Source organism: Camelina sativa, chromosome 7 (genome assembly GCF_000633955.1).
Source record: "Camelina sativa cultivar DH55 chromosome 7, Cs, whole genome shotgun sequence".
Classification (NCBI taxonomy): domain Eukaryota; kingdom Viridiplantae; phylum Streptophyta; class Magnoliopsida; order Brassicales; family Brassicaceae; genus Camelina; species Camelina sativa.
The window spans coordinates 30,408,354-30,432,344 of record NC_025691.1 but is presented as its reverse complement, the minus strand read 5'-3'; the positions used below and the strand labels follow the sequence as shown (position 1 = coordinate 30,432,344).

General features: G+C 39.2%; 6 protein-coding genes across 10 annotated transcripts in view; 3 read left to right on the top strand and 3 right to left on the bottom strand.

Moving 5' to 3' along the window:
- The window catches only part of LOC104703476 (axial regulator YABBY 5-like), a 3,551-nt gene extending 939 nt beyond the window's left edge, over positions 1–2,612 (top strand). The window contains exons 2-7 of the mRNA XM_010419503.2: positions 522–641; positions 1,317–1,425; positions 1,509–1,557; positions 1,669–1,744; positions 2,213–2,285; positions 2,394–2,612. Of these exons, the coding sequence (XP_010417805.1) occupies positions 522–641; positions 1,317–1,425; positions 1,509–1,557; positions 1,669–1,744; positions 2,213–2,281 (423 nt within the window). The 3' untranslated portion in view covers positions 2,282–2,285; positions 2,394–2,612. The remainder of the gene's footprint in view (positions 1–521; positions 642–1,316; positions 1,426–1,508; positions 1,558–1,668; positions 1,745–2,212; positions 2,286–2,393) is intronic.
- LOC104752564 (protein PAF1 homolog) lies at positions 4,130–7,687 on the bottom strand. The gene is made up of 12 exons (XM_010419502.2): positions 7,063–7,687; positions 6,889–6,957; positions 6,613–6,720; positions 6,343–6,523; positions 6,157–6,236; positions 5,944–6,063; positions 5,489–5,594; positions 5,167–5,253; positions 4,995–5,063; positions 4,841–4,906; positions 4,593–4,736; positions 4,130–4,484 (listed from the first exon to the last, which is right to left on the bottom strand). Exons 1-12 carry the CDS (start codon positions 7,647–7,649, stop codon positions 4,344–4,346), a joined length of 1,758 nt encoding a protein of 585 aa, XP_010417804.1. The 5' UTR covers positions 7,650–7,687; the 3' UTR covers positions 4,130–4,343.
- LOC104703473 lies at positions 7,946–10,968 on the bottom strand. Of its 5 annotated transcripts, none has more exons than XM_010419499.2 (4): positions 10,854–10,968; positions 10,489–10,538; positions 8,689–10,329; positions 8,084–8,507 (listed from the first exon to the last, which is right to left on the bottom strand). In XM_010419499.2, coding segments are annotated over exons 2-4 (2,043 nt in total). In that variant the 5' UTR covers positions 10,490–10,538; positions 10,854–10,968; the 3' UTR covers positions 8,084–8,106. The 5 variants fall into 5 exon arrangements, with proteins under 5 accessions (XP_010417799.1, XP_010417801.1, XP_010417800.1 ...); XM_010419498.2 differs by having other exon boundaries at positions 10,489–10,713; positions 10,854–10,967; XM_010419500.2 differs by lacking the exon at positions 10,854–10,968 and having other exon boundaries at positions 8,689–9,776; positions 9,882–10,329; positions 10,489–10,827.
- Positions 11,138–15,346, bottom strand: LOC104703472 (NADP-dependent malic enzyme 4, chloroplastic). Its single transcript, XM_010419496.2, has 19 exons — positions 15,037–15,346; positions 14,664–14,956; positions 14,454–14,574; positions 14,282–14,356; positions 14,031–14,182; positions 13,835–13,940; positions 13,671–13,736; positions 13,490–13,585; positions 13,333–13,404; positions 13,134–13,217; positions 12,948–13,046; positions 12,773–12,820; positions 12,630–12,683; positions 12,461–12,559; positions 12,292–12,381; positions 12,114–12,191; positions 11,951–12,025; positions 11,657–11,876; positions 11,138–11,541 (listed from the first exon to the last, which is right to left on the bottom strand). Exons 1-19 carry the CDS (start codon positions 15,082–15,084, stop codon positions 11,453–11,455), a joined length of 1,965 nt encoding a protein of 654 aa, XP_010417798.1. The 5' UTR covers positions 15,085–15,346; the 3' UTR covers positions 11,138–11,452.
- LOC104703471 lies at positions 15,982–17,285 on the top strand. Its single transcript, XM_010419494.2, has 2 exons — positions 15,982–16,478; positions 16,559–17,285. Exons 1-2 carry the CDS (start codon positions 16,015–16,017, stop codon positions 17,100–17,102), a joined length of 1,008 nt encoding a protein of 335 aa, XP_010417796.1. The 5' UTR covers positions 15,982–16,014; the 3' UTR covers positions 17,103–17,285.
- LOC104703469 lies at positions 18,876–19,577 on the top strand. The gene has a single exon (XM_010419493.2). It carries the CDS (start codon positions 18,905–18,907, stop codon positions 19,427–19,429), a length of 525 nt encoding a protein of 174 aa, XP_010417795.1. The 5' UTR covers positions 18,876–18,904; the 3' UTR covers positions 19,430–19,577.

Here is a 23,991-nt window from a genome sequence, read left to right as displayed (position 1 = left end):
AGATTTATTTTCTTCTCTTTTCCTGCTTTTCTGAAAGTATAGTCCTACTCGTAGCATTTTGCTTATAAATTTAGGAATCATAAGATAAAACTATTTTTCAATGGTCATGCACATATGTGTGTGTGTCCCTATTTACTAATCTGTAACAGATTGTGCATAACTAATAAAAAAGGAATCACTTCGGATCCTAAGTGGTGGTTTCAACGAAAGAAGAGATGATCGTCTATCTCAAGCCACTACTTTCGTTTTTATTTTAAGATTTGATTACATAATTTTCACTTCCTCTTTTCTTTTTGAGCCTTGCAAACCCACAAACGATTGGATTATCCTATCTATAATAACACCCAAAAGCTATATATTTCTTTTGTGTGTATAATTATCATGAACAAATTTAAGTTGTATAAATGTATATAAGTTTTTCGTCGATCTTTGTCTTATGGATCTGGTAGACAAATCCAATTTGTCCAAGAAAGAAGATCAATAAATTAATATGTGAGATTGTGTTTTGCTAAAATGTGTAGGTGAGTGTCCCATGCAGTAGTCTGTTCGACATCGTGACTGTCCGATGCGGTCACTGCACTAATCTGTGGTCTGTAAACATGGCAGCTGCTCTTCAGTCGCTTTCACGACCTTATTTCCAGGTAACTTCTATATCTCTCTCTCTCTCCTAAATTGCCTTAATTTTAGGAAGTTTATTGTAATAGAAAAAAAACACTCGAACCATCCCTCTAAAATTTAGGGCTCTTTTGTTTGTTTTTAAGACAAATTATCGACAGAGATCTGAGCCTGTTGCTGCATGTTCTTTCTCCAGCGGCCGTCTACATCTACATAGCTGATAGCCCCCAAACATTTTTAAAGACTACTTAATTTAATTATCTTTTACTCTTTTCAAGTTTATTTAATTTTATTTTCCAGCTGCGACTGATATGTGCAGCCTTGTCGTAAATGCTTTATTTCATAGAGGCCTAGCTTATGTTGATCTACTACTGATGTGGGCTACTTCCTCTATGATTTGATTGACATGAATGTTAGGGTTTCATAGGTTTGTTTCTTTTTCTTTTTCTAAATATATTCTCAGATTCCTTTCTTTAAAGATTTTGTCTTTTACTACTATTTTAAAACATTAATAAAACGTCTTTTCGTTGGTCCAGTTTCTTTTTTCATTTCCTAATTTAGACAATACATACATGATTGCTTCTCAATCCTCGTGATTCAACATTTCGATCTTAGAAAAAAAAAGTCATGTAAAATAAAAAAACTAAACTTAATTATTAGCATACAAATTGTTATTAACAAGGATTAAATGTGGAATATAGGCAACGAACAATGCAGTACCAGAATATGGATCTTCCTCACGAGGTCACACCAAAATTCCTTCCAGGATTTCAACTCGTACCAAAACTGAGCAAAGGATTCTAAACCGTTGTAAGTTTTGCCTATCTAGAAATAAAGAAGTACACATGACAAGTATTTTTTGTGTATATTTTAAGTTTCTTATTGTCTTTCAGCTACGGAGAAGCCGCAGCGAGTACATTCTGCGTACAATCAATTTATAAAGTACCAAAATATTTCTAAGACATATACATATATATAATTAATGTATATTTTGTTCAAATTCTCTTAATTAACGAAGAGGTAATTGATTTGTGTGTTTATTTTATTGTGAAGGGAGGAAATTCAGAGGATTAAGGCGAATAATCCAGACATAAGCCACAGAGAAGCATTCAGCACCGCCGCCAAAAATGTAAGTTTTTTTTTTGTTTTCCTCGACGTTTCTATATAAGGTATGAGTTTTTTACAGCTAAAAAAATTGCTAAGTTTTAAAGAGTGGAGCTTTTTGTAGAGGAACATTAGGAAAATTATTAAAATTGCAAACCATGCGACAGTAAGCGTTAAAGAAAATTACTACTAAATAAGTAAGAGTTTGCATTTGGTTATCTGCTGCTGAAAATTAATGAACCGATCCGTTAGTATATATACTTTACTTAAAAAAAAAAAAAAATACAATAGATGTTTACCATTATTCTTATTTAGTTTATTTAATTTACTAAGTATATTAATGACTTTCTCTCAACCTAAGTAAATAAATAAGAACAATAGTAAACATATATATTTTTTGTTTTTTCTAATAACTGAGAGGTTCTGGGTCTATAACTAAGAGGTTATGACCAAAATATTTTAAATTGTTTTAATATGGTCTCTCACTTTTTAGTGGGCACACTTTCCTCATATTCACTTCGGTCTAATGCTTGAGAGCAACAAGCAAGCCAAGCTAGCTTAATAATGTAAGTGCTATGTTCTATATATCAATCGTTTTAAAGATTCACCTTAATTATAGTAAAACTTATCTAGTGGGAACTTACATGATTTTACTTTGATCTCTCTGGTTTTAGTCTGGCGGTTAATGAAAATGAGTGTTGGAGCTTTGATGTAACAAGAGCTGATAAGGAAACTATATAATATGTCTAAATATATCTATATTGTATGATCTTGGATGTAAGTGAAGATATCAATCTTGAAGACCATATGTATATATATAATTTAGTAATAAGGTTCTTATGAATTATCTTTTATGGCACTTATATGGTTCGTCTCACAAGATTTTTGATTTCGTTTTCGGATTTTATCAATCTTAAACAAAAAGAAAATGTAATCTACCTCTGAAGAAGGCATAGAATATGGTGAATCTATCTTATTGTTCAAAGTTCAAACTCCTAAGTATTACGATCAGTACTACTTCGCTTCTAAGTCCACTATCCACCGGTTTATTTTTGGCTTTTCAAAACTCGTTGAAATAGAGAACAATTCCTTTACTTATGTATATCATTTAATAGGTGTCCAATGTGATTTCATATATAAATGATCCTTTCCATAAAATTGGTCACTCTCTTAAAATTCTCCTGGATGAAGGATTTGTAGAGATGGATCGAGAGACACCACATAGATGATAAACGGTCTGTGCTGAGTCTAGAGTACTCAAGCTTCTAGAGTACTCAAGCTTCAAGAACACCAAAGCTGAGACGCTTTGCGTATTTTGGTAGAAGTAAACTAGGTTTTTATTGCGTATCAAAAGATAAGTTTTAGAGGCTGAGAAGGGACTTTATATAAAGTCTAGCAGAAAGGACCCATACTGATTTAATTTAAGAGGACAAAAATTACAAAACAACAGTCTCCAAAAAGGCTTACAACAAAGAGACTCATAACTATTTCCTCTCAAAACTGGTTAGAACCAATAAAACATTGCATAGATGCAGTAAATCGCTTTGTTAGTGTTTTTGGGGTCGAAATGCGTCAAAATCCAATGCATATGATTTATTATAAGAGTTAAAGATACATTAAGAGTGTTTAGACATATGTAGAAAGACTTCTGTTTATTAAAAAAAAAAAGTGTAGAAAGACTTCTTATCATTTTGTCACTAAAATGGTTAGAACCAACAAAACATTGTTCAGAAGCAGTTTATCCCAAAATTGGCTAAAACCAACAAAGCATTGTTTATAGTTTAGAAGCAGTAAACCGATAGATACATTAAGAGTGTTTAGACATGTGTAGAAAGACTTCTTACCATTTCGTCCTGAAACTGGTTAGAACCAACAAAACATTGCTTAGAAACCGTAAACCACTTTATTAGTGTTCCTCGGATCAAAATGTGTCACAATCCAATGTATATATGTATATTGATTATTTGAATTAATTGTCTTATTACCATCTTTGTTTGATGTATATGGCTATTGTTTGTTTGTCCTATTTGTTAACTTAATCTAAATTAAACGACACCATTCTGGGTATATGGACTCCGAATTAAGAAAATCTAAAATCTCAAAGCAGTATTTCAGAGAGTTTCACGAGGAGTAGGAGTATAAAGAAGATATATCTAAAATAAGAATAAAAACAAAAAGCCCTGCTGATTAAAGTTAGCCATCAGAAGACAATAATTGGTAAGCAATGAGAAGACTCTGACTGGTCAAGAAAGCTTGCCTTCATGTTGAGACTAATCTCTTTCTTATTTTGTGTAACAAGAGTCCATTTTTCACCATTGGAGTACTTCTCAAAGCTCTCGTGTTTGTGCGAATCTCAAGGCTTGTGAGATAGTGAATTGATGGGCACAAGCTTCACGCAGATAGGATCAAAGACATAAAAGCCAAACGTAATGGCCATATCATTAACCATGGACGTATACATGTAAAAAAAGTATCTCAATTTCGCCAGCTCTCCAGATTAATATTTCTCTACTTGCCAAATTACGAGGGCCATATTACGCTTTAAATTAGCCTACCAGTAGCCTTGCAGGATACTTTACACACCGTTGGAAAACCGATTGAATAGTTTGAAGTACATGAGACGTTCATTCAGAATACTCATCCTCAATATCACGATATTGATTGACATCTTGTTCCTGCTCGTGTTTCCAAGATCTACCAAGGCCTTCTTCGTCCTCTAACCTTCTCATCTTGGAGCTCGAAGGACCAACCCTAGAAGAGTAAACCTACATCCAAATCCCCAAAGTCCAAAGAAATTGGCAAGAGAAGTAGAGAACTTTCCACATACTTCTTGTCTTACTCTTTTAAAGGCTAAATGTATGGATTTACTATACCCCTGAATCTTTATGCTCTATCACTGATAGAGTTGATCGTCGCCTTACAGTCACCCTTGAAGGTACTGGAAAGTGTTCAATCTCATCAGAAGATCTTCCTTCCCTGGCCCTTTTCTTCCTCAAGCTCAGCTTTGTAGGTGGGGGCTGCCAAATTCTCAAGGGTCATCCCGAAGTATTATAGACAGAAAAAAAAAATACACAACTGGAATATGTAACAAAACCCGATGCAGGTATAGTTTAGGTAATACCAGATAGCTAGCGGTCCCATCGCCAAATGATACCAGGTATGTGTCATTTGCATCGTCGCCAAGTACCTGTTATAACATCAGATGAGATATTTATTTCAATCAGCGACTCAAACAATCAAAATTTTACTCAAACCACATTGGCTATGGTACATACATCCCAGTGGTATTCGCGAACCCAAGTGTAAGAGATATCTTCGTTTTCATCATGCATATCCTTAGATAACTGCCACAGCAACATAAATTGATAACGCATAAATCAAATTGAACTTTTCTTGACTTGTCAAAACTTGTGTAACAGAGATCAGTTCGTGGAGAGGCATGTCTACCTCATCCAAGGAAGGAACCATGTACGCCAGAAATTTTTCTGGATTGGCAGTGTCTGATCCAGCCACCACATAGCTTTTCAAAATGGCCTGTGGAGTATAAGGTCAGAGCTCGTCATCAATATGAAAGATAAGGCAATCAACCATTGTCAAGATTCGGCCCCATATCTCATATATCCCATCCTCATTCGAGTACACTTATGTAAGCAACAAAATCGATATAGTTTATACAGTCATCTTGTGTCTATCAGGAACAAAGTATCCCTATAATTGAGAACAGAGATAATTGGACCTTGCTCATGGATATCGGTATTTAATAACTCACCCGTGACTCATGTTCATCACGAATTGAAGGGTCTAACTTGCCAAAGAATTCAGAATCAGCTGTAGGAGCACTATCAAAATTCCCTACCACAAACTGCTCATCGTACCTGTGTCAAAAAAAAAGGGAAGAGTCAAATGTATTAGCATAGTATGCTACACGTTCAGTTAAGATTATTAGTGGATTTTTCATCCAAAACGGGCAATGCACTAAAACTCTAGCAAAGAGACATTGGAAAAAAGAGTTGCAGCAGAGAAAATGGAATAATTAAGACCAACAAGGCTGGCTTTTACATCCGATCGATTACACTATCCTATTATCAGAATACAGACCGTAAACTGTCAGCTTTCAAGCACTTCATCGTTGTGTCTACATGCCGGGAAATTATGTGAAAAATATGACTGATTCGGGATTTTAGATTTAAGATTGTCTGCAAGGTAAAACAAGGAACATCCAACCTATCAAAATATGGCAACAGTGGTAACACTTCAACCGGCTGCAAGTTTTTATTGGTGGCATGAACTGGTCGAGACTTGCATGCCTCAAAGGATGCTTCAATATCCTTGATTTGTCTCTCTCTAGAGAACAAAGAAAAAGCAAAAAAAAAACCATCAGATCTTCTTTTTCCACTTTCTTTAGAAATACACAAAGTGAAGAAACAAACAACACACCTATTGTTAAGATTTTGCAAGATGTCGATGCCTCCTCCTTTCATCTCTCGCAATTCCTTTGCTTGCTTCTGAGTTAGCGACTACACATGGAGAAGATAGAATATTGGAAAGTGGTTAAACAAGCCACGAAACAAGTGACTACACACATACATCACAAAAGAAATTTCCAACAAGTGAGACTGATACCTGTCTTGCCGATTCATTATTGATAGAAGAAATGTATTGTGTTTTCACGAGCCAGGAAACACCTTTATCAGTTGGTCTTTCTTTTTTCCGGATTCCTTCTTTCTTAATAGGTGTAACAGCATCGTCATCACGCAACAGTTCTTCATCTTCAGGGGCAAGAGGTGCCTTGACTTTGGGAGGGCTGAAAAGCGATACAACAACAGTAAGTATCCCAGTAGATGAGGTCTCTGGCATTGAAATATAATAATGAACTTTATTGAGAGATCATACTTGTATACACTTAGGTCAAGGAGATCCAAGGGTATTCCAAGATCAGGCTCGACAAAGATCTTTGGTTTCCATAATTTCTCCAACGATGTGATGGTATACTTGGTAAATCTAGCGGGATCAAAATAGCTGTATCAGCATTTAAGATCTAGTGGGATCAAAATAGCTGTATCAGCGTTTAAGAAGTAAGGATAGGAGAATAGTAAACACAACGGATTCAAGAGATAAAAATTGTATGAATCTTTTTTCTTTTTTTTGGTAATAGAGTAAACAGCATACTGATCTTTATCCCGTTTAATGGTCATGAGCTTAAGCTGTGCACTAGGATTAGGGAGCTCATTCCGGAACCTTCAAGAGAAGCAAGAAGATGAATTTATCATTCTAATAAGAGTAAAAAGATGAATACTATATTTGGTTAGTCTCTAGTAGAAGTGAGTGAGAGAGAATACTGACTTGAGCTTGCAGATGAAGGTGGTTGGTTTCTTTAACCTATTCTCGACCCTGTCGGTGGTGAGTAGAGGCGTAGGCTTCCTCTCCTCGGTGTGTCCCTTGGGGGGCATATGAGACTTGTGAGAATTTTTCATCTGCTGTCTAAGTTTATCTGCTTGCCTTTGTTTCTCTAACTCCCTCTTCTTCCTAAGCCTCCTCTCTTCTTCGGTCTCGATTTTCTTAGAATGGGGAAGATGAGGCCTATGGTGCTTCGATGGATCCGGTTTAGCACGCTCCCGCCTGGAGGCCCCTTTGTCGCGGTCATTGGCTCCTTGGTTTCGAGGAGGATCCGGTACGAGAGGAGGAGGAGCTGAGGGGGGTGGAGGAGGAGGAGGAGGAGCTTGGACCTGATTGAATTGAGGATAATGGGAAGGCTGCTGATAGTAAACATGCGGAGGGGGAGGCGGCGGAGGATAAGAGTACGGTTGATGATGCGACGGTGGTGGCGGAGGAACAGGAGGGGGTAACGACGGCGGAGGTGGCGGAGGGGGTAAAGGATTTTGAGACGGCGGCTGGGGAGGAGGAGGATACGGTGGCCGGTACGACGCCATTCTCGGGGTATACTGTGATCTGATGAGTTCCCTTAACGAACGAAGACGAGACTTAAAGATTCACCGATTTCCTTTTTTATTTTTTTAGGGCCTCATTAACGGCCCAATAATCGATACTATCATATGGGCTTTCCTAGCACGCTTTCAACAAAAACAATCTTAGAGCTCACCGTTTTATGAGTACCCAGTTTGGTGGGAAACTAACTAACTAATGACTAATGAATGAACACGGTTTTTTTTTCCTGTTAACCGGCAGGCACGCTTTGTGCAAAGTTTTGAAGTTGAGCAACGAGGAATAACATAAACAGAGGATATTCATTACTTTATAGATACTACTACTTCTTTATAACAAAGGGACATTATGTACATACAATATAGTGAACCGAGTTGAGATTAAAACACTCAACAATCTCGATCCAAAAAGGTGACGCTCATAAAAAACCTCTGACCTGGGGCTTCACAAGCCGAAGATGTTATGGTCGTTGGCACTGAAAATAGCACCGCCAAACTGCCTGGTGTTCAAGTCCCCTCCATCAAGGGCGGACCCAAAACGGTCTAGCCACTGGGCAGGGCTGGGATTCTCTGCCTCTTCCACCCACTCCGACATCATGTCAATGTCCTCCAGGACAATAGGGTCTGTCTCCAGGGTAATCATTCTCCCCAACTTTAGATTCTGATTCACGTACGTCATATTGTTCAATATCTCTCTGTCAATCTTGTTCCGCCTTTCCCAGTGCATCTGCTGGAATGTGCTCCATTGGCGTTCCAAGTTGTAACCGCTGCACACTTGGCTCAGTATCCTGATGGCCACCCGCTGCAAAACAGGTGCTGAGTCACCAAACTGCTCCCACCAGAGACCTGCATTACTAAAAGCAAACCATCATTAGACATCAACTTCTACGACTTATTAGTTACCAATTCTCAAGCTAGCATGTAAATGGGAAAAATACCTACAAGTTTTGCAATTTGGTTTTCTATATGCCAGGCTATATTCATGATGTCTTGAAAAAATATATATAAATGTATTGTCCGTCCATACCTGGTGAAACTGAAGCCCTCGCCTCCATCGCCAGGTTACAGCCGAACAATCCCTTTGCCCTAGTGAAAGTGAATATCTGATTTGTAATATCACGTCTTAGATCGCTAGTGGGAAGAAGTTTCTCCAACACTTTGAAAAAATCTTCTTTCAAGGAAGTGAGGAACTTAATCTCCGGGTTATACTGAATACTGGGGTTCAAGAATGCTGCCGCTGCATGAAGAGGTGAATGCAGATGGTCACACCACTTGGAATCAACTATGTCAGAAAAGACCTTATGCTTATTCTCATCCATTATGTAGTATGTCCGTATTGACTCCTTGGCCTTGGACATTAACTCATATATAGATCCTACAGCGGGCTTTCCACTAGAAACTTCCCTCAACACTTTCAGGATAGGCTCGGAAATAGCCACACTTTCTTCCACAGATCTCCAAAAATCATCATCCTCTAGGATATTCACGCATGACATGCTCTGTGGTTTATTAGTATTAGTGGGGGTATACTCTGGGCTATTGAACAAGTGCTTTAACCTTGCTTTTTGTTTCATCATTGACTGCAACGATAGAAAATTGGAAACAGACCTTGTGACACCGCTTCTGATAATATCTTGCCCACATGTTAACTTTCTCATCAAATCTAGCACGGAGCTATTGTTGTACACAAACTTAGATATGACCTGCGCTTGCAATATACATTGGTTGACCCAATCTACCTTGGAGAATTCTTCTAATATCATGTTCAAACACTGAGATGCACAAGGGGACACGAAAATGCTTCCATAGTTTTGCAAGATATGGTTTGAGATACCTGTGTAGCTGAAGCTGTTGTCCATAATGATTTGCACTATATGCTCATGTCCAATATCTTGGATGATAGAATCAAAGAGATCAGCAAGGCATTTTGTGTTCTTAAAATATGAGGAGGCGTCCACAGACTTGTGAAAAAAGATTCTGGAAGGTGATGAGACGGAGAAGTTAATGAGAGCTCGAGATTTGTTGTCGGTCCATGCCTCTGCGATGACAGTACAGCCCGTGGTGACCCACTCCTTTTGAGTCTCTTTGAGTTGTAAAGTAATTTCTGATTTAACCCTGTCCAGCAGCAATTCAGTCTTGAGAGGTGGGGCAACAAATGCAGGACCACACTTGGCAATGGCATCGAGCATAGAGTGATAAGAGGGTGAGCGGGAAACACACCAGTCAATCTTGTTCTCAAGGAAGAAAAGAGAAATACACCTCTCTGCAGTATCCTGAGCAGTAGTTGGAGAAGAGGAGGAGGACTGGGGTAGTTGAAGGAGAGTACTAGTAGGAAAGAGTTTGGAAGCAGAAGAGAGAGCAACATCAGATTCAGGCAGGGAAGCAGATAAAGGTGGTGGTGGTTTAACTTGGGGAGGCTTGTTGTTGATGTTGGTGAGAGGGGAATCTTTGGCATCATCATCCTTGGCCGATAAAATGGATCGGACTCTGTCAGTAACATCGTGTCTAACCTTGGCACAAGGGTTGACACCTTTACTGGGAAGGCGAGAGAGATGATGCTTCAACCTGCTAATGCCGCCATTAAGAACTCTGGAGCAAAACTTGCATTTCACCTTATTACCATCGAGTTTCTCTGCGTATTCCCAGCAGATATCCTTTTCTCGTACCACTGTCAGTATGTGCAATTTATTATTAGTTATAGCAAGCAGCTTTTCTAAATGCAGTAGTATGTGATGGCGGCAGACACGAAAGGACTACTAAAGCATGCATGATCTTTAGTGAGATGCCCAAAAAAAAAAAAACAGAAAAATCAAATTGAGCTACTTACTTTACTTACTGGTGCTGAAATGTTTCTTCGTCAGTCAGCTTATTATACACCTGCCAAACACGCACACAACCCGTAGAGTAAGGAAAGATAACAAAAAAAAAATTAAAAAAAAATGGATCCAAATATGAATAATCTATTCTTTCTATCTATAAGGATTCCGGATTTCCTCTTGAGGATTGCCGGAAAACGAGAAAGACACGTGACGAAACCGGTCGGCGGTCGTCGCTGGGAAAAACAGATTCAAAAGATGATCTATCGGAGAAAGACCAAAGTCGCCGAAAAAAAAAAAGAACCAAAGACAAATTTGGAAGGAGAAAGAGAAATTGGGAGAGAGAAAATATCAAATTATCCTTTAAAGAGCTTACAGAGAAAGATATATGCAGGGAGAGATTCACTTCTTCTCGCCGGAACTATCTATCTATCTTCTGAGATTTCCAGCTTAATTTTTCGCGATATTTTGCTCTTATTTTTTTTTTTTTTTTTCTTTTTTTTTCATTTATTTATATATCGTCGGGTTTTAGCTATCGCTATTTTGTAGTGTTACGACGATGACCCTTATGTCAAAAGTATATGAATTAAATTCAAAAACAAACAACAAAGCAAACAGTCCCAACAACAAAGTATTAATAAATAATAATAAAAAAATGAATTATCGTCTCTAAAATGAAACCGCAGCATTTGCAAATAAGTGGCACACATGTTTCTACCAAGACGCTAGCTTAACATACAAGAGTACGAACGATAGCCAATGTTCGTTCATAAGATTAATTATCGACTTTGAAAGAAACAACAGGACACAAACTAGGGAAACAGTGCTTACAACACATATTTTTAAAATGCTGACAAACAAAACAAACAAACCAAAAAGAAAATAAAAATCTCAATGAAAAGAGGAAGGTGAAAGAATAAGAGAGGACAGAGATAGCTATTAGAGTCATTTTGAGAAATGGCAACTGACAGATCCTCAGCGGTAGCTTCGATATGAAGGGCTGTACATGCTACTCTCAGCACACTGCTCCAGCTCCTTGGGCTGAGGCAACCTCGTCGCCAATCCTGTACATTTATATATTAGGAAATGTAATGAAGTAGTGGTAATTCACATTACATTGCATTAAATAGTGCGATTCACACTTGAACACACATTACATCTAGCAACACAACCACTTACCCAGTTCATAGGCCTTGGCAGCCACCTTAGCTGCAATACGAGCTGATATTTTTCTGATGTTCCTGAAGGGAGGGTATATCATCCCCTTCTCATAGTGCTCCTCCGTCAGTTGCTCAGCCAAAGCTTCTGATGCAGCCAAAAGCATGTCATCATGGACGCGGATAGTCCCTGACATTATTAGCCCCAGTCCAAACCCAGGGAAAATATATGCATTGTTCGCCTGTCCACATAAACGTCAGAATCAACTCTCTTAAATCAGTTTCAAAATCCTATTCTATTAGCTCTGGTCACAACCTGTCCAGGCACAAACGTCTTTCCCTCATACTCTACTGGCGCAAATGGGCTTCCACTTGCAAAGATCGCCCGTCCCTGTAAAATCAAAAATTGACTTTGTAACCCACCGGCAATACTCCACTTCTATCTGATCATCAGAAATCAACAATCGTAACTTGTTTACCTGACTCCACGTATAGGCCTCTTCCGCCGTACATTCTGACTGAGAAGTTGGGTTTGAAAGAGAAAGAATGATGGGTTTCTGTATGCACCAAAATTTTGACTTTATTGGTCAGGACCATGCACTCCTAAACAAAAATGCTTCTTTATTTTTCATGCACGTCTATGCGGAAAAAGTATACCTCATTTAGCTTTGCCATGGTTTCCACCACTTCTTGAGTGAATGTTTGACCTACTCCCGAAGTTCCGATCAGAACTGTCGGCTTGATTGCCTGGATATAAAAGAAAAGGGTTCAGGTTTCACACTGAGACTTAAAGGCCTCTTCTGCAGCAGAACAACAACCAACACACCTTGACGGCATCAACAAGTTGCCTTATCGGTTCATGGTCATGAGCCCAGGGTTTTTTGAAATGTTGAATGGATTCTTTCCGGGAACTGACAATCAATCCCTACATATATAAAAATGTGTACTTAGAATTGTACATCTAAAAGAAAGACAATCCACATCTCATAAATTACCTTCGAATCAACGAGCCAAATATTCTTCCGAGCTTCTTCTAATGGAATATGGGACTACAGCCACAAACAAATACTTCATATAAGTAATAGCTTCACATAAGAAATAGCTTAATATAGCAAATGAAAACAAGCGTACAGTATACCTTCTTTGATATCTCAAGAGCAATTAGTTCAGCAATTCCAGTGCCAGCCTGCATCACAAAAATTGGGGAAGTAAAACCATGTAACAACCCTGCAGATTATCCCATCCCCATCAAGGAAATAAATAAAAATATTGACGGAATGGATTTCCCTGAGAGGAAAATGCCCAACCCTTACCTCTCCAGCACCTAGGAAGAGGAATCTGTGGTTTGACAAGGATCCACCCACAAATCTAAGAGCAGCAATAAGTCCCGCAAGCACAACTGATGCCGTGCCCTATATGTGAAATAAAGTTTCACTGCTTGGTAAGTATGTACTTCAAGCCGAAACTACCTCGTGTATCACAACTAAATCAGGACAAACCTGAATATCGTCATTGAAAACAAGATGTGTTGTACCATACTTAGCTAACAGGTCAAAAGCATTATGGTTCGCAAAGTCTTCAAACTGCAAATTATCAAAAGAAAACCGTCTAATTACAAAATATATAGATAGGGAACTTCTCAGATCTAAAAAGCAGATTCATATTGGTGGAGTACACTTATCCATGTGTCAAGCTAACCTGAATAACGACTTTCTCCCCATAGTTCTGCTTGACTGCTGTCATGAATTCATCCATAAGTTCAGAGTATTCCTATACAAAAGAAGAGGGTTAAGGGTTCAGATTCAACATAATTTCCACAGGAGTGTTTTACTGAAAGGTGCAAGGTGCCAATTACCTCTCCTGTAGCTCTCCTTTGGCGGAGCCCTATGTAGAATTCATCGTTCAGTAGCTTTTCATTGTTTGTCCCAACATCGATTGTTACGGGAAGACACTGGCAACCAATATATATAGAGAGAGAAAGAGAGAGATGTGAGAATGTAGTCTAATTCAATAAAGCCGCATAAAACTATACTTACGGCAGATGGCCGAACACCTCCAAGGGCTGTATATAGAGAAAGTTTGCCAACTGGTATTCCCATTCCCTGAAGACATTAATGATGGCATGTAATGTGCAAATTAGTAAGAGGATATACCCTGACTCACCACTCTCATGAGAGCAGAAAAGTTTCAAACAACTTGCCTGACATCCAAGATCTCCTAACCCTAAAATGCGCTCCCCATCAGTGACAACAATGACCTGGATGTTCTTCTCAGGCCAGTTCCTCAGCACTTCATGAATCTTACCTCTAAAATAATGGGAAATGGAATCCTCAGTTAAAAGTAAAGAGCACAAGAATGCTGAAAGTGGTCGTTGATTTCCCTATAGAGAGACTCACTTTTCTTTCAAGCTGATAAAAAGGCCCTGTGGACGCAGGAAAATGCTACCATACTTCTGGCAGGCTTCCCCAACCGTTGGAGTATAGACAACTGGTAGCAACTCCTCGACGTGATCAATGAGAAGCTTGTAAAACAGCCTCTCGTTGGTCTCCTGAAATACAGAAGCATTGTGAAAGAAGTTGTGTAACGAAGGCATTGTTATTTGGTATAGTTCAGATAGCTAAACTTCCATCCAAGTTGGTTAGTTTACCTGGAGATCCATCATAGCCATATACCTCTGCAAGGGAACTTGATACTGACGAAGAGTATGCATCATTTTTTTAACCTGTTAACAAACAAGCGTGCAGTAAAAGGATTCAAAAATCCAGCTAAATGTAGAAAGGGTATGTATGTGAAACCCTGACTCTGACAAGAAGGGAAACCTGAAGATCTTGGGAGATAACAGTGGGGGGGAGGAGGCCGCGTAGATAGTGAGCGTCACGCTCCCTGTGGCTAAAGGCAAGGCCCTTGTTGTGATGGGGATCACGCAACAACGTATACCCACTGCACCAGAATCACATCCATATATAATTTGGTGGCCAGCCTAGCGGACTAGAAGAAAGGAACAATTAAAAGGAGGAGGAAATGGGTACCTGGCGACAGAGAGAGACCAAGGAGTGATGGGCATGTCCTCGGTGGCAGCATCCTCGCCGTAGACATCCTGAACTCCACCAGAGACGGTGGATTTGGGAACAATGTCAGCGGCGGAGGTCTCGAGAGAGGAGGAGGAGGATGAAGTGGCAGAGGTCTCAATCAAAACGCTGCCGTTGGGATCCCGGTTAGATCCGAGAGAGGAAAACACTCTGAAGGAAGCAGGAGCGGTTACAAGTCTAGGCTGGCGCAGAGAGAGGTGGGTGGAACATCCAGGAACACCCGTAGTCTTGTTCTGAGAAACCAAAGCATACATTTTTACAAAGGGGTAGACATAGGTGGAGAAAGAAAGATGTAAATAAATAAGAAGAATACCAGAAACGAGGAGGGACTGAGAGAGATCATGGCGCCTAGGGATGCCATGTTTCTTAGACGGAGGAGGACGGAGACGGAGAGACTCTTCTTCTTCAGCGTGGCCGTGAATTGGTCGTCTCGGCTCACTTGCTCTTTCTCTCTTCTTCTTGGAACTAGAAAAGACAACAGAGCCGCGTCTCTCTCTCTATCTCTCTTCCTTCCTAGTGGGTATCTCTTCTCGCACGGATCGCTCTAAATCTGAGAGCTTCGCAAATGGCACAGAAGCTCCATAGGACACATTTGTTGACGTGTCTTCCTTTCCTATCTCTTCCCAAATTGCGTCTCCACCCCTTAGGCTTTTCTCTTTATTCACCCCCAGCGGTCCCTATATTGGTACACTTTTGTAAGTTTTAACCCACAAAATTCTAAATTACAACTTTTCTTTAGACTCTGACCTCTCTCATTCTTCTCATTTCTTTTCAATTGATCAAATTGTTTGGAAAGGGATTAAATTTAGCTACGGACAATAATTAATAATATATATGCCCAAAATGTTTCTAGCAAAATTGCAACTACCCATACCATCAATTCAATGTGTAGGAGGGTAGTAGATTTAGTTGGTTTAGAATTGGAATGAGAGAGAGACCCACACCACCCACTTGACATTTTATTTTTATTTTTTTAATGTGACCGGAAAAGTCTCTCGAACTTTTGGATGAATTTGTTGTGTCACACTCGATGACACGATGCCCATCCTATGAGGATCCACGTCAGTTGGGTTTACAAAAGGCCGCTTATGGCCCAAATTGGGTCCGTGGATAATACGATGAAAATATAATATATGCTCAGCCCCCGCGTTCGTTATCTATCTATATTTTTTTTTTGTTAAAAGGGAAAAGTTGATATGTGATAATTAAAAAAAAAAGACAATTGCATTGCATCTCATCATTATGCTCTTGCTTTGTTTAACAAAACTAACTTTTCTTTTTTCTTTCTCCAATGAATGATCCTTCCTTCAATCTACATTTAAAGCATAAAAGAGATGTAAGTAATTTAATTAAGACAAAAAAAAAAATGGGAGATTCATCTCCTGACTTCCGAGCTCCTCCTCCATCCCCCGTAGCATCAAGCCGCAGGGCCTCCTTCACAGCTAACGAAGACGTCCTCTCGAAGTTCCTGGACAAGTGTGGGCGAGTCCCAAATCTTGTATTGCCCGATAAAGTCTTCCCCAAGCACACATTCCTTGTGAACCCTCCTCCCACCTTCGATTTCCTCCGGTTGGGCTCCCTTTCCACCCTCCTCGCCGATGCCATCGCCACCTTCGGTTGTTTTCAGCTCATTAACCACGGCGTTCCTGAGGCTATGGTGAATGCCGCCATGGACAAATTCATTTCCCACGATGAGACAGAGGAGGAGTTCCTTTTTTATAAAGACGATATTTCTGATCATTCAGATTTTTTGAGGTAATTAATTAAAATTAATTGCCTTAAAAGTTTTTGAACCCCTTGAAAAGAATAAAAAAGTCTATATTAATTAGAGGAAGATATTGCAGGGACTTGATGGGTGAGGCAGAGAGGATAGGGAAAGCCGTGAGAGAAAAGCTAGGAGGAAGAAACCAAGACGAAGAAGAGGAAGAAGGGGTAGGTGTTTGCTACGTGAAGAATCATGATCATCTCAATAGCAAACACGAATCAAAGGAAGAAGCCATAAGGATGCTGATAAGAGGGTATGACGAAAGACACTCTCTATGTCTCAACTTCTGCCATGCAGAGTTCCACCTCTATTCCAAGAGAGGTTGGGTCTCCTTCTCCCCTCGTCCCGATGCGGTGGTTGTAACGCTCGGAGATGAAGGCTGGAGCGGCAAATTCAAGGGTGTTGTTGGGAGGCCCCTTCTTTACAAATCATCGGATCTTCATCATGATCACCACTTTCTCATTTCTCTATCCTTTCTCTACACTAGTAACACTCTCCACAGCATCAACAGCAGAGGGATTATCAATAAGAAGAAGAAGATGACCATTTCCTTCGCCCAACAGCTCCTCTTTGCTCTCTTTCTCACACTCCTCTTCCCTTTCTTACTTTCTTGATCATATATAGATCGTACATGTCGTTGCTTTTTTTTTCTTTACTTTGGAAACTAAAAACAAGTGCCCCGGTCGGTGAGCATCTCAGTCTTGTTTTAGCCTTTTACCCAGTAATGCATGGCCTACTCATTCAATTTAAAAGCCCACTATCTATATCCAGATAATTATATTGGACCCTTCACCCTTCTCCACCCCTGTTTTGTAACATTGTTTTTTCGTGGTATCAAATGTTTTGTAACTTTGTTATTCATTCGGTTATTTAATCTCCTGCCCCAGTCCACTTGACTACTTTAATCAATAGTATTACTTTATGTGACCCGAGATTAGGCGGTGCGAGCACATTAGCACCTTCAAAGTATATTCCACTGCAAGAAAGCCTAACGTCTATATATATGCATGGGCGGATTATTATTTTCCCATATAGGGATGTATATCATTTTAAAATGAAATGTTTAGATTTTACCAAAAAAGTTCAACCTAGATCATGTAAACTCAACAAAAACAAAATAAAATCAAGATTTTTAAACGATTTCTTGAGTGTCACTCAAGTGTTTATCCCTATTTATATCCCAAAGGAAAAAAAGAACAGCAAATCCTTAATTTAAATCATTCAAAGTGTTTTTTTGCTGAGATGGTCTTTTGCAATTCCTTATCGAATGCGAGAGTGAGACCTGGTTGTATGTATGTATATTAATGTATGCAGTTTTTTTAACTCTACGTATTTTACTATATGTGTATCTATAATTGATAACGCATGCAATGTAAAGAACAATTAACATGTTCGTTTCATCGCCGTAAGTACATGCGGTTGCAGCACCCGCAGCTATTGTTGTTCGTTTGGTTGCCGCAAGTATCTGCGGCGTGATGCTGCGGCAAACACATTTTCACATTTTAAACGTTGATTAGATGTGACGATTAAAAATATTGTGTTTACCACTCTCGTTGCCGCAGCCGCAGCCGGATGAAATTAAACTTCTGTGGAATTAATTACGTATAATATACAAGATATGTATGCACGTGAACATCCTCCCACTTTCCAAGGTACCGCAAAAAGTGAGTTGAAAACAACCCGTATCTTTTTTCTTTTCTTTCTATTATTGTTGTTGGGATTGATAATATTTACAAGTTTCAACTGTTAACTACTTAACTTCATTATGAGTGGTCTTCCTCAAGTCCATGTTGTTCTTCTCTTTTATGTGTGGTTTAACAAAACTCACACACACGTGACCGATCACTGTCTTGGGGATCCATATAGTTCCTTTTACTTACCTCCACACAATTCGTGAGCGCTTGCTTCTGTTACTTAATTGTTTGCAACTTTGTGTCTTCACTTTTGGCTCAAATACCACATATGGTGTACTTGCACTAGCTTATCTGATTTTCTTCATAATTTAGAATGTCAGGGTACCAAATGTATTGTGTATCTATTGTTTCGTCCATGGGATTTGCTATAGCTACCAAGTCTAGTTGAGATCAGTGACAGAAAAAAAAAACGTAAATTAATAATGTGTTTATCCCTATTAAGATCCCATATATGAACTCAATATAGAGAGCTATATATGTATGCATAGTATACTTTAACTAGAAAAGGCTAGTTGCCAGTTGCACTGTAGCACGTGAATTGGTGGCTTCATTAATTAGTGCTGTTGAGAAAAAGTAAATAAAGAGGTCGCTATTGCATGAGCACGTACGTGTGATGGCAATGCTGAACCACACACACATGAATATATTAACCTGACCGCACCGCTTATAAATACCAAAACTTAGAGCAGATGCTCTAAATAACAGAAATATTAGAAGATTAGATGGCACCAAACGGGAGAAGGAAGAGCGTGAGCGGAAGCTTAGTGAAGCCGCCGCCACCACCAAAGCTAGCGAAAGGGTCACTGCATAGGACCCTGTCAGACATATCGTTGGATTTCCACAGAGAAGAAGAGAAAGGACTCGGGACGATAGTGGAGGTGGAGAAGGCAAAATGCAAATGCTGCGGGATGAGGGAGGAGTGCACAATGGAGTACATAGAGAGTGTGAGGGAGAAGTTCTTTGGGAAGTGGATATGCGGTCTCTGCTCAGAGGCGGTGAAGGAGGAGAGGGAGAAAAGGGATGAGAATGGCCTTGAAGGGGCCTTGAAGGAGCACATGAGCGCCTGCCTCAGGTTCAACAAGCTCGGAAGGGAATATCCTGCCCTCTACCAAGCTGATGCCATGAAAGACATGCTCCGGAGAAGCACGAGGGGTCAGACTATTAGCCATAAACCCACTCTTCAGAATAAGCCTGCTATTTCCCGTACTTCAAGCTGTATTCCGGCGATCACCAGGGACCTTAATTAATTTGTCTAATATCTTAATGTATAATTTAGCCCCTATAGCAAGCTAATATCTAAAGACTCATATATACTACCCTAATTAATAAAGCTGATTTTTTCCTGATCCTGGTCAATTGTAACTTATAATTAATTAATTCATATATATATACATATATATGTGTGTTTTCGTTTATTTCAAACACAAAGGCCACGGGACCAAATACATTTTCTGTATAGTGTATATAAATGAAAAGCAATAGATGCCAAAATAGGGACGACTTACTATTTTCCCATTGGAATTATCATATCTTGCCATTTCCCCATCGATCTTTGATATCTTATCAGTTTTCCTTCATACTTATATGTTCGGTCTATATCCCCCCGAATCCATACTTCTCTACTTATTTTCCCATCGAACTTTAACTTATCCGCCTATTTTCCCATTGTTTTGGTTTTTATGGTTTACTGTTCAAACAAACCCAACAATCGGACCTTATTAACCAAATTAACCCAAATTAAACAAAATTAAACCGAATTACAACCCGATTACATAATTAAACCTAACCTAACTAAACCTAAAAATCAAAAAATACCCAAATCAATTTTTCCCCCTTTTCTCTCTCGAGCCTCGACGAACCCTAGATTTTTTTTCACATTTCTTCTTCTCGTTTCTTCTCTCTTGCCGGTTGCGATGGCGTTAATTCCCTTTACCAATCCGCCTATTAATCTGCCTCTTGGATTTGATTTCGATGCAGAAGCTGAGGATCGAGATGAATTTCATATCAACCAGATTGCGACAGATTTCACGGATGCGGAGGAATCGATTCGTCACAACCTGTACCCAGAGAGTGGCGATGAGGCTGAGGAACATGTTCGTAGTGGTGCTGCGAGAAGGGGGACACCCATCGTTCGTGGTGACGGTTCAATGTTCAAAGGGTAAAGCTTCTACAATGGAATCGCTTTTAAGGAGTGTGTTCTCGACTATGCGCTGGTAAGCGGTTGTAACCTGAAGCAGTACAGGTACGATAGAGATAGAATCGGTTTTAAGTGTATGGTGCTAAGGGGAAATGTATGTGGAAGGTATATGCTGCATCTCTTCACAATGAGTCGATGTGGATGATTACCCTGTACACGAACAAGCATATTTGTGTACCTAATGGAGAGTGTGAGATGTATAAGACCCCAGTGATAGCTAGGTTGTTTGTTGATAAGATAAGAGAATAACCAGAATATTACATGCCTTTGAAGATGGAGCAGACCAGAATGGAGAAGTGGAAGATATCAGTTACTAGGGGTCAGTGTCAAGCTGCTAGGAGAAAGGCTTTGGGATGGATAGCGCTTGAATATGACACTCAGTTTGAACGGCTCAGAGACTATGGGGCTGAGATATTGGAAGCAAATCAAGGTTCTGTTGTGGAGATTGATACGGTGAAGAATGATGCTGGACAGGATGTCTTTAAGCGATTCTATGTCTGCTTTGATGTTCTTAGAAGAACATGGAAAAAATCCTGCAGACCACTAGTAGGAGTTGATGGTTGCTTTTTGAAAGAAAAGATCAAGGGGCAGTTGTTGGTTGCTTTAGGAAGAGATGCTGACAATGCTATCTATCCAATAGCTTGGTGTGTTGTTCAAGTTGAGAACACAGATAATTGGTCATGGTTTGTGAATCGGTTGAAGATTGACTTGGAGTTAGGTAATGGGGATGGTTACATTATGGTTTCTGATCGACAAAATGTATAATATTTGATATGTTTAATGTGTTTCCATATAATTTGGGTCAGTTTTCTTTGTTTTCTTTGATTATGGTGTTTGATCGACATCATATTTTCTTTGTTTCAGGGGTTGATTAAGGCTGTTGAGTTAGAGTTACCAAAGATTGAGCATCGAAAATGTGTTAGACACATTTATGATAACCTAAAGAAGAATCATCCAAATAAGAAGCGACTGAAGAAACTCCTCTGGGATCTAGCTTGGTGCTACAATAGCAAAGATTATGAAGAGAGCTTGGAGAGGATCCATGCATACGATAGTAAAGTGTATGAAGACTAAACCAAAGCCATGGTGTAGGGCCTTCCACAAGATTGGTAGCTATTGTGAGGATGTTGAAAACAACTCTATCGAGTCCTTCAACAGTACAATTAACAAGGCAAGAGAGAAGCCATTTGTGGCCATGTTGGAGGCTGTTCGAAGGCTTGCAATGGTTCGGATTGCTAAGCGGTCTGCACTTTCTCATTCACACGAAGGTTAGTAACATTACACTTCTTCTATCTTTCATTCATTTTGTATTGAATTCTAAAGTTTAATGTGTATTCATGTATTTGTCAGGGATATGCACTCCATATGTGAAACGTTTCTTGGCTGAAGAGCATAAGGCAGCTTCTCTGTGCTTTGTACATCCCATCACAAATGGAGCTTATGAAGTTTACCTGGGATATGACAAACACAGAGTCAATTTGAATGAAAGGACTTGTACCTGCATGAAGTTTCAGATATGTGGAATCCCCTACGAACATGCTTATGGACTGATACTCAAGAAGACATTGGAAGCTAAAGAGTACGTGTGTGAATGGTTCCGAACTTTTAAGTGGAAGGAAAATTACACAGAGGGGATTGTTCCACAAAGAGGTCCACGTTATTGGCCTTGCACTGGAGGTGAAAGTGTGCATCCACCACCAAGGCTGGATGATGAAAAGGTAGACAAGAAGAGGAAGAAAGGTCTTCATGAGTCANCGGTTGAAGATTGACTTGGAGTTAGGTAATGGGGATGGTTACATTATGGTTTCTGATCGACAAAATGTATAATATTTGATATGTTTAATGTGTTTCCATATAATTTGGGTCAGTTTTCTTTGTTTTCTTTGATTATGGTGTTTGATCGACATCATATTTTCTTTGTTTCAGGGGTTGATTAAGGCTGTTGAGTTAGAGTTACCAAAGATTGAGCATCGAAAATGTGTTAGACACATTTATGATAACCTAAAGAAGAATCATCCAAATAAGAAGCGACTGAAGAAACTCCTCTGGGATCTAGCTTGGTGCTACAATAGCAAAGATTATGAAGAGAGCTTGGAGAGGATCCATGCATACGATAGTAAAGTGTATGAAGACTAAACCAAAGCCATGGTGTAGGGCCTTCCACAAGATTGGTAGCTATTGTGAGGATGTTGAAAACAACTCTATCGAGTCCTTCAACAGTACAATTAACAAGGCAAGAGAGAAGCCATTTGTGGCCATGTTGGAGGCTGTTCGAAGGCTTGCAATGGTTCGGATTGCTAAGCGGTCTGCACTTTCTCATTCACACGAAGGTTAGTAACATTACACTTCTTCTATCTTTCATTCATTTTGTATTGAATTCTAAAGTTTAATGTGTATTCATGTATTTGTCAGGGATATGCACTCCATATGTGAAACGTTTCTTGGCTGAAGAGCATAAGGCAGCTTCTCTGTGCTTTGTACATCCCATCACAAATGGAGCTTATGAAGTTTACCTGGGATATGACAAACACAGAGTCAATTTGAATGAAAGGACTTGTACCTGCATGAAGTTTCAGATATGTGGAATCCCCTACGAACATGCTTATGGACTGATACTCAAGAAGACATTGGAAGCTAAAGAGTACGTGTGTGAATGGTTCCGAACTTTTAAGTGGAAGGAAAATTACACAGAGGGGATTGTTCCACAAAGAGGTCCACGTTATTGGCCTTGCACTGGAGGTGAAAGTGTGCATCCACCACCAAGGCTGGATGATGAAAAGGTAGACAAGAAGAGGAAGAAAGGTCTTCATGAGTCACCTACCAAGAAGAAACTAAAATAAAAGAAGAGAATCATGCATTGTGGGATATGTGGTGCAGCTGATCATAATTGTAGGTACCACCAGAAGAAGAATAAGAAGAATACAACACATGTTAGTTATACTTTCTAATGTGATGGTTGTTCTTTGTTTCACTCAATTGATTCTGATATTTGATTAAATTTGTAGGGTGGAACTCAAGTGGAATCTACTCAAGGTTGTCTTACTCAAGAGAAGTAATTGATGGATGATTGTGGAGGATTAGCACAAGGCAAAGTGTTTTTTTTTTTTTTTTTGGTATTATGGCCTCTTTCAGATCATATGTTGTTCTGCCTTATTATGGTCTATGTGTCTTTTGAACCTTATTATTAAGCCTTGATATTCTACTCTTTTGAACAAATATGTATGGTCTCTTTTGAACAATTCTAACATCTCTTCTTTTGAATTATTTTGTCTCATAAAAAACCAAAGATGTCATCATATTAGCTTAACATTGAACCTTAACAACTTAACAATGTCATCATATTAGCTTAACTAGACCAAAGATGATCATACAACCAAATACTAAAACAATTATCATCCTATTCATCCTTGATTTGAATTCAGCTTTTACATCTTCAACCCTCTCAAATATCTCTTTCTCAAGCTCCATTACCATCTTCTTCTCAAGCTCCATTTGCATCTTCTTCTCAACCTTCATTGTCTCTGATATGAACTCTTTCATTGAATCCACCTCATCCAACCAAGCCTCATCGACCCATTTAAAAACGTGATTGTCATTCATAATCTAGACCAT